This window comes from Eleutherodactylus coqui, chromosome 2 (assembly GCF_035609145.1).
Source record: "Eleutherodactylus coqui strain aEleCoq1 chromosome 2, aEleCoq1.hap1, whole genome shotgun sequence".
Taxonomy (NCBI): domain Eukaryota; kingdom Metazoa; phylum Chordata; class Amphibia; order Anura; family Eleutherodactylidae; genus Eleutherodactylus; species Eleutherodactylus coqui.
In genome coordinates this window covers 202,757,525-202,767,771 of record NC_089838.1, presented here as the reverse complement: position 1 = coordinate 202,767,771, position 10,247 = coordinate 202,757,525, and the positions used below count along the sequence as shown (strand labels likewise).

The window sequence follows — 10,247 nt, the reverse complement described above, 5'->3', positions numbered from 1 at the left end:
ATTTACTGGGGGTTATTTATTTATTCTCTAGTCAAATTCTTAGTTTGTGTGATACCATTACATGAACGCTACCATGTAAGTTGCATTAAGGGGAACACAAATCTCCTGTCACAGTTACTGATGATGATCACGCAGCTCCTGGTGATAATCACACAGATCCTGTCACACAGTTACAGTATAATATAGCAGATTATTGCTTATCCTCTTCACTGTATACTTATGGTCTGTAGCTTACTTGGGTAAATATATGGTCACAATGCATGGAATTGACAGCAATATACAAAGGAGACCTCCATAGTAACAGGCAATAAGATGAAGGGGCGGAAATGGAAAAATGTGGTTTCGCCAGGGTGGCCCTTTAACATATCAGACCTACTAAAAATAGCAACATATTTTTTTAAACTCTTCATTCATCCAAATATATGGTAAAGATGATGAAGATCTTACATAGATCTTTGATATCGCCAGTAAGGGGTTAGAAAATGGATATCTAGCCATCTGACATGTTTTAAGAGTGGAGAGGCAGGGCAGGTTTCTCTATCTCTCATTGTTATGGGAATATGGGGTGAGTCAGGCTTTTGGAGACTAGTGAAATGTTTCACATAATCCTATCGAATCACTGTTGTCCCCTATGAAGCACAATAGGGCAAAAAAAGCAATAATTTAGTCCTAGAACTCCCCACAGGCCGCCATGTATAAGCTGTTTTTGGAAAAGCTATACTTCCCTTTTCAAATGGTTTGGGTAGAAGCCAGTAATCTGAATGAATACATAGTATAGAACTTTTTCAATATTTGAGAGAGTTTTATTACTTCCTTCCGGAATAAAAAATCAACTCATATCAAATTAATGTGATATCACTTAGTATGTGGAAGAACTAGGAGATAACCCTCTTAACCAAAAGCAAATGGATCATCCAAGAGTACACAGAATGTTCACTCTTTCCTTCTTCTTTGTCTTTGTTCTTTAAAATGTCCTTCTTTCTTTGATTTTCCCAGTTTTATTTCCTCTTCTCTTTTTTGTTATCTGCATGGTTAGAATTGAAATTGTTATGCTAATAAAATTATGGCTCTTATAATTTGCAATTGCAAAAAAAACAAATGTTATCTCTTTTCCCATGTAGAGGAATGTTGTTTTGACAAAGATAAGTTCTCCATATAAGGACCATTGCTCTGTTTAGTTAGCGTTCAGCCAAACAGGATATATTGTGTAGTCTGTAAACAGCCATTTCTCTTGGAGCTTAATAAGTACAGACTGTTCTCTTGTTTGCTGCTTTATATGTGGTGTTATTGTCTGTCTTTGCTAAGCACTGTGCCTACCACAATTGGTCCTGGTTACCCACAATGCATAGAATATGTATAAGGCATACAAAATAAGCATTTCCATGATGGCAGGTTCATTGTTTAATATAATGATACCTTAATATCTACATTTCCAGGTAATTAGATACATTATGAAGTGTGTGTACTTACTCATGGCACCAAGGTGTCTTTGGCATGTGGTCACTCACATCAAAAATTCCCTTTTCTCCATATCTGGCAGTGAAATACACTCCAGCAACAGAAGTTATTTTGTTTCCAGGAAAGTGGAGCAGAACATTATCTTGCGTGTGGCTATAGGACCAGTGCCAGGCTTGGGCTCCGATAAGAAGACCACCTCCTTCTCCCAAAAAGGATACAATCTTTCCAGCCTGACTGTCATCATATCCTGGTATACAGAGTACTCCCAAATCATGCCTTGGACCAGAGGTCTTCTCCACTTTGTATCCAGACCCAGACAGAGTCTTCTCCAAATTGGTCAAGCTGTTATCAACACCAATTACATGTTTTGAGGATGGTTTAAGCCAAGATATTGCATTCTTCAGGAAATTCATGAACGAGGAATCATTCAAGTATGATTCATGGCTCGTAATCACTACTCTTCCTTTTCCGTACTTAGAAGCAGCGATAAGGACATGTTTTTTAGGACTCACTAGTACTGGGAATGCCGTGTCGCCAGTCAGATGGAGCTGGCATGGCACACTGAAACCAGAGAAATCCAGGCTTCTGACACCTTTGACAAGGAAGTAGTAATCTTCACTAGAAATCGTACTGTATTTCTCATATCCTGAAATAAAAATGAAATTTTGGACATAATTTTAGAAGCATGATAAAAAATTATCTTTAGTACATTTGCTTACATGTGAATCTACTATGGTATGTATGTGTAGATGTATATCTGTGTGTATAATGTTAGAGTTGTAGTTCAGCTGCTGGAGTGGAATATTTGTACCACTATATACTTGCGCACAACTCACATTGGACTGCACATGGACACTTTGTTAGCAAGCCGTTTGATGTGGTGGGTAAAACCAAGAGTAGGACATGGTGTTGGAGCTGGGGGAGAAAATGGTGGCTGTTTGGCAATATATGAAGAAATAAAGTAAAAGGCGCACAGTTTGGAACAAAGTCTATTGTGTTGGAGTGAACATTTTTCACGTTGATATGAACATGTATAGTACCAGCAATGTTACTTTAGGTTATAAGCTCTCCTGGAGAGGTAGGTTTTCAGGCTGTCCTCGAAGTTTTTTAAGGTGGGGGAGACTCTGATTGTTGATGGTAAAGCATTATAGTACGGGGTTGCACAGGGAATTAAAGGGTTATTTTTTGGGAGTGATAAGTTGTATTTTTTTAAAGGCACCATGTTCGGGCACATATAAATGTTTGCTTACTTTATTGATAAATAATGGGTTAACATTATTATAAGTATACACTTTAGCTGGTGTAAATAGATTACCTAAGTATGTGGCAGCGGAGGCATCATTCTGATAATCCACTGCAGGGGAGGCATCACCCTGATAATCCACTGCAGCGGAGGCATCATCCTGATAATCCACTGCAGCGGAGGCATCATCCTGATAATCCACTGCAGTGGAGGCATCATACTGATAATCCACTGCAGCGGAGGAATCATCCTGATAATCCACTGCAGCGGAGGCATCATCCTGATAATTCAGACATCCGAGTTCATGTGCTTGTTGAGCTTCTTTGGAATTGTGTTCTACTGAATGTTTTTTAATGATATTGGGTAAATTACATCCTTGCACCAAATGTAAAAGCTCTTGCCGTATTGAAGAAACAAAGGGACTTTCTGGTAATCTTAAAAAGCTTGCCATGTCATTTTGAAGCTGTGACATCCAGGAGCTCAGAGGTGGTTTCGGCTCAGCTCCACTCTTAAGATCCGTCAAGAGTTGGCACAATGCTCTGAGGAAGTGATATGTGTTAGCGGCTTCCTGAGGTTCCAATGCTTTATACACTTTTTGCTCAATTCTCCTAGGCAGAATGGTGATTCCAAGTTTGTTAAGTATTTTATTGCCTGGGTATTGAGAAACTGCATCTGGATTGGAGGAGGACCAGTGCCAAGATTGCCCGGCAATTAGAAGACCTCCTCCTTCTGCAACAAACTGCTGGAATTTTTCTGCTTCCCCATCATTGTAAGATGTACAGCAGTAGACACTGAGCCCGGGAACTAAATCAGACACTACACAAGCTAAGCCTCCATTCTGCAAGATCTGGGCAAGGTTTTGCAATTCTTTATTGACGCCAATCTTTCCCTTTCTGCCCATGTCTAACCAAGAAATTGTGTTTATGGTGAAAGTCTTAAGTTCAGGTTTAGATACAAGGGATTCATGTGCCTCAACAACAATACGACCTCGGCCATAGAAGGCAGCACCAACAAAGCATTGAGAGTTATCAGTCATTCCAACTGGAAATGTCAATGGCCCATGAAGCAGAAGTTCTGAAGGAATACTTTTCCCGCTGATGTCCAGACTGGTAATACCTTGCAGAAGAAGCTTTAGTTCTGTTGAAAAGTCCACACTGTAAATAGAGAATAATAAGAAACATCAATACTCTACTGTGTAACAGATATCTTAACTCACTGAGATGACAGGAGCCAAGTTTTCCAAATATGTCTACAAGTCTCTTCAAACCATAACACAGTATTGTATTAGCTGCACAAGGATTTCTCTTTAACTTATGATGGGGTTTGTTTGAGTCAGCTGTGGTATCCTTCATTCTGACAGGAAGAATAGCATTGCATACAGCAGAATTCTTCCTCTCATCAAAGTGCTAACGACCACTTGTCCGTCTTTTCGCTTATGATGTGTGAGTTAAATGCAGAGCCTGACAGCACCTGTGAATGTCAGTTACTGACTCTTAGTTCTGCCCCTGATCTCATGATGGTGACGTCACCACAGGTCGTTTATCCTTGTGTACTGAATGAGGGATTATGGACAGACTCTATCCCCCACAAATCCCTGCGGGCCTAGTTGCTGTGGATATAGCAGTAGTCAGTCTGGCAGTTTGTAAATTGTTGTGAGACAGCTGGACACCTGTGTGGAGACTCCAATAAATGACACATCACAAATGTACACATACTTAGCTCGTGTGCTGCCAGAACCTGTGATGATGTCACCGTCATGTGATCAGTCACATGGTTTCTGAGCTGAATGAGGGATTATGGGCAGACTACACCCCCCACAAACCCCCATGGCCTCAGTTGCTATGGATACAGCAGTACTCAGTCTGGCACTTTGTAGCTGGACACCTGTGTGGAGACTCCAATAAATGACATCTCACAAATGTCCATATACATAGCTGGCGGTGCATATTGACTAACAACATTCAAGCATGGTCCTTCACCACTATCTCCACATCTCTTGAACGTGATATCATGTGCAGCATCTGAGGAGATAGCGGGGTAGATAAAGGCCTTGTCACAGGGCTCTCCCATTAAGGACCAGGCGCTGTTAATTTTTGGCGTATGGTCCATAGCTTAAAGCCTAGTGGTATGTAAAATTACGTTGGGGAAATCAATCAGAAGCAGGACGGGTTGTCAACTGCTAGTCACAGCTGATAACTCGGAGGAGGAGAGAGAAGTGGGTTTTATCCCTTTCTGCCTCCTCCTTTGTTTAGTACACATTGCTCAATGAGCAATATGTACTAAGAAGTGAAAGCGGAAGTTTTTCTTCCAGTACAGGAGCTGGCAGTCACGTGATCACCGAGATTCCCTGTTACAGCAGAGCTGCAGGGTTGTAGCAGACCCGGCTCTGCAAGTGACTATTGTCACTGCAGGTTTTTTTGCCCTGTAAATGGGACTCGACTTCCATAGATGCCGCAGCTACTGTGGAAACATTTCGAATAAAAAAAAAACAAAAAAATATGTGAATGTCCCCCCGGGGTCTTATGTGACATCATGGGGGACATAGATACTAAAAAAAATAATGACATAAATAAGTAAAAAAAAAATTACAGAATAAAACAACAATCTATATAGAAGAAAGAAAACAACCAAAACCGTCACCGTATGCTCCCTGTAATCCAAAACCATACATATTATATATCAGAACGTTCGAAACAAAATGAGGAACACATTTCCATAATTTATTTTTGCATAAATATACTAATAAAAAAATGACTTTAAATCTTAACAAAATCATTTTTTTAGCTTTTTACCGCCAATAAAACTAACAAACTGAATAAAAAGTCAGTGAAAAAGATATAAAAAAAATAGCACTATATGTCATGGTAAAAAAAAACGCAGCAAAAATAATTTTGGTAGCAAAAGAAAAAAATAGGGCAGTAAAACTACCACATGGCTAAAATCCCTAAAACGTGTCTGGTCCTTAAAATACAAAACAGCCTGGTCCTTGGGGGATTAATATAATGATACCTTAATATCTATATTTCCAGATAATTACATTCATTATGAAGTCTGTGTACTTACTCATGGCACCAAGGTGTCTTTGGCATGTGGTCACTCACATCAAAAACTCCCTTTTCTCCATATCTGGCAGTGAAATACACTCCAGCAACAGAAGTTATTTTGTTTCCAGGAAAGTGGAGCAGAACATTATCTTGCGTGTGGCTATAAGACCAGTGCCAGGCTTGGGCTCCGATAAGAAGACCACCTCCTTCTCTCAAAAAGGATACAATCTCTCCAGCCTGACTGTCATCATATCCTGGTATACAGAGTACTCCCAAATCATTCCTTGGACCAGAGGTCTTCTCCACTTCGTATCCAGACCCAGACAGAGTCTTCTCCAAATTGGTCAAGCTGTTATCAACACCAATTACATGTTTTGAGGATGGTTTAAGCCAAGATATTGCATTCTTCAGGAAATCCATGAACGAGGGATCATCCAAGTATGATTCATGGCTCGTAATCACTACTCGTCCTTTCCCATACTTAGAAGCAGCAATAAGGACATGTTTTTCAGGACTCACTAGTACTGGGAATGCCGTGTCGCCAGTCAGAAGGAGCTGGCATGGTACACTGATCCCAGAGAAATCTAGGCTTCTGACACCTTTGACAAGGAAGTAATAATCTTCACTAGAAATCGTACTGTATTTCTTATAATCTGAAATAAAAATGATATTTTGGACACAATTTTAGAAGCATGATTAAAAATTATCTTTAGTACATTTGCTTATACGTGAATTTACTATGGTATGTATTTGTAGATGTATATCTGTATGTATAATGTTAGAGTTGTAGTTCAGCTGCTGGAGTGGAATATTTGTACCACTATAGGCCCCTTCCCACGGGCATATGCGGGTTGAGCCTGAGATACTTGCGCACAACTCACATTGGACTGCACATGGACACTTTGTTAGCAAGCCATTTGATGTGGTGGGTAAAACCAAGAGTAGGACATGGTGTTGGAGCTGGGGGAGAAAATGGTGGCTGCTTGGCAATATATGAAGAAATAAAGTGAAAGGCGCACAGTTTGGAACAAAGTCTATTGTGTTGGAGTGAACATTTTTCATGTTGATATGAACATGTATAGTACCAGCAATGTTACTTTAGGTTATAAGCTCTCCTGGAGAGGTAGGTTTTCAGGCTGTCCTCAAAGTTTTTTAAGGTGGGGGAGACTCTGATTGTTGATGGTAAAGCGTTATAGTACGGGGTTGCGCAGGGAATTAAAGGGTTATTTTTGGGGGGTGATAAGTTGTATTTTTTAAAGGCACCATTTTCGGGCACATATAAATGTTTGCTTACTTTATTGATAAATAATGGGTTAACATTATTATAAGTATACACTTTAGCTGGTGTAAATAGATTACCTAAGTATGTGGCATCAATTTCCACTGCAGCGGAGGCATCATCCTGATAATTCAGACATCCGAGTTCATGTGGTTGTTGCATAATAAGAGCTTCTTTGGAATTGTGTTCTACTGAATGTTCTTTAATGATTTGGGGTAAATACACTTTAGCTGGTGTATATGGATTACCTAGGTTTTGCAATTCTTTATTGACGCCAATCTTTCCCTTTCTGCTCATGTCTAACCAAGAACTTGTGTTTATAGTGAAAGTCTTAAGTTCAGATTTAGATACAAGGGATTCATGTGCCTCAACAACAATACGGCCTCGGCCATAGAAGGCAGCACCAACAAAGCATTGAGAGTTATCAGTCATTCCAACTGGAAATGTCAATGGCCCATGAAGCAGAAGTTCTGAAGGAATACTTTCCCTGCTGATGTCCAGACTGGTAACACCTTGCAGAAGACTCTTTATGTCCGTTGAAAAGTCCACACTGTAAATAGAGATAAGTAAGAAACATCAATACTCTACTGTGTAACAGACATCTTAACTCACTGAGATGACCGGAGCCAAGATTTCCAAATATGTCTATAAGTCTTTTAAAACCATAACATAGTATTGTATCAGCTGCACAAGGATTTCCCTTAAATTATGATGGGGTTTGTTTGAGTCAGCTGTGGTATCCTTCATTCTGACAAGAAGAATAGCATTGCATACAGCAGAATTCTTCCTCTCATCAAAGTGCTAACGACCACTTGTCCGTCTTTTCACTTATGACGTGTGAGTTAAATGCAGAGCCTGACAGCGCCTGGGAATGTCAGTTACTGACTTTAAGCTTCACCCCTGATCACATGATGGTGACGTCATCACAGGTCGTTTATCCTTGCGTACTGAATGAGGGATAATGGGCGGACTCTATCCCCCACAAATCCCTGTGGGCCTAGTTGCTGTGGATACAGCAGTAGTCAGTCTGGCAGTTTGTAAATTGTTGTGAGAAAGCTGGACACCTGTGTGGAGACTCCAATAAATGACACATCACAAATGTACACATACTTAGCTCGTGTGCTGCCAGAACCTGTGATGATGTCACTGTCATGTGATCAGTCACATGGCTTCTGAGCTGAATGAGGGATTATGGCCAGACTACACCCCCCACAAACCCCCATGGCCTCAGTTGCTATGGATACAGCAGTACTCAGTCTGGCACTTTGTAGCTGGACACCTGTGTGGAGACTCCAATAAATGACATCTCACAAATGTCCACATACATAGCCAGCGGTGCATATTGACTAACAACATTGAAGCATGGTTCTACACCACTATCTCCACATCTCTTGAACGTGATATCATGTGCAGCATCTGAGGAGATAGCGGGGTAGATAAAAGCCTTGTCACTGGGCTCTCCCATTAAGGACCAGGCGCTGTTAATTTACGGCATATGGCGCCTAGCTTAAAGCCCAGCGGTATGTAAATTTACGTATGGGATTAAAGCCTCCTGCTTCTGAAATCAATCAGAAGCAGGACAGGTTGTCAGCTGCTAGTCACAGCTGATAACCCGGAGGTGGAGAAAGGAGTGTGTTTTAACCCTTTCTGCCTCCTCCTTTGTTAAGTACACATCACTTAATGAGCGATATGTACTAAAAAGTGAAAGCGGAAGTGCTTCTTCCACTACTGGAGCCGGCAGTCACGTGACCGCCAAGATTCCCTACTACAGCAGAGCTGCAGGGTCATATCAGACCCTGATCAGCTCTGCCAGTGACTATTGTCATTGCAGGGTTTTTTTTTCCTGTAACTGGGACTCCTATGAATGCCCCAGCTACAGTAGAAAAATGTCAAAAAAAAAAACAAAAAAACATGTGAATGTCCCCCAGAGGTCCTTTGTGACGTCATGGGGGACATAGATAGTAAAAAAAAATAATCACATAAATAAGTTTAAAAAATTACAGAATATAACAACAATCTATATAGAAGAAAGAAAATAACCAAAACCGCTGCCGTATGCTCGCTGTAATCCAAAACCATACATATTATATATCAGAATGTCAATATCAAAAACAAAACGCAGCAAAAATAATTTTGGTAGCAAAAGAAAAAAAAATAGGGCAGTAAATCTACCAGATGGCTAAAATTCCTAAAAAGCGTCTGGTCCTTAAAATACAAAACAGCCTGGTCCTTGGGGGATTAATATAATGATACCTCAATATCTATATTTCCAGATAATTACATTCATTATGAAGTCTGTGTACTTACGCATGGCACCAAGGTGTCTTTGGCATGTGGTCACTCACATCAAAAATTCCATTTTCTCCATATCTGGCAGTGAAATACACTCCAGCAACAGAAGTTATTTTGTTTCCAGGAAAGTGGAGCAGAACATTATCTTGCGTGTGGCTATAGGACCAGTGCCAGGCTTGGGCTCCGATAAGAAGACCGCCTCCTTCTCTCAAAAAGGATACAATCTCTCCAGCCTGACTGTCATCATATCCTGGTATACAGAGTACTCCCAAATCATGCCTTGGACCAGAGGTCTTCTCCACTTTGTACCCAGACCCAGACAGAGTCTTCTCCAAATTGGTCAAGCTGTTATCAACACCAATTACATGTTTTGAGGATGGTTTAAGCCAAGATATTGCATTCTTCAGGAAATCCATGAACGAGGGATCATCCAAGTATGATTCATGGCTCGTAATCACTACTCGTCCTGTTCCGTACTTAGAAGCAGCAATAAGGACATGATTTTCAGGACTCACTAGTACTGGGAACGCTGTTTCGCCAGTCAGAAGGAGCTGACATGGCACACTGATCCCAGAGAAATCTAGGCTTCTGACACCTTTGACAAGGGAGTAGTAATCTTCGTCAGAAATCATATTGTATTTCTTATAATCTGAAATAAAAATATAATTTTGGGCACATTTTTAGAAGCATGATAAAGAATTGTTCTTAATACATTTGGTACCTTGTTAATCTACTATGGTATGTATGTGTAGGTTGTGTCTGAGATTCGTGTCTGAGTAATACACATTGGACAGCAGATGGACACCCCTTCCACATGCTGTCTTATATTACAGGTAGTAGACATTGCATGTCTGATATCTGTCTATGAAGCAGACCGAAATAGGACATGTGATTTTTTTTCACAATGACCATCTTTCCATGTGAAAAGACA

At 40.4% G+C, this 10,247-nt stretch overlaps 1 protein-coding gene across 1 annotated transcript; it reads right to left on the bottom strand.

The window, feature by feature from the left end:
• Positions 1 to 864: 864 nt before the first annotated feature.
• On the bottom strand, positions 865 to 9,834 carry LOC136610723 (uncharacterized). The gene is made up of 6 exons (XM_066589934.1): positions 9,332 to 9,834; positions 7,105 to 7,574; positions 5,765 to 6,398; positions 2,774 to 3,855; positions 1,471 to 2,104; positions 865 to 1,024 (listed from the first exon to the last, which is right to left on the bottom strand). The coding sequence occupies exons 1-6, from the start codon at positions 9,730 to 9,732 to the stop codon at positions 1,021 to 1,023; spliced, it is 3,225 nt and encodes a 1,074-aa protein (XP_066446031.1). The 5' UTR covers positions 9,733 to 9,834; the 3' UTR covers positions 865 to 1,020.
• Between the last annotated feature and the right edge of the window lie 413 nt (positions 9,835 to 10,247).

Coding starts and splice junctions, on each gene's coding strand:
- LOC136610723 (XM_066589934.1), bottom strand. CDS start 9,732: ATGGATTTCCTGAAGAATGCAATATCTTGGCTTAAACCATCCTCAAAA. Junction 7,575..9,331: donor AAGACACCTTGGTGCCATGC/GTAAGTACACAG, acceptor CTCTATTTACAG/TGTGGACTTTTCAACGGACA. Junction 6,399..7,104: donor AATTGATGCCACATACTTAG/GTAATCTATTTA, acceptor TTTTTATTTCAG/ATTATAAGAAATACAGTACG.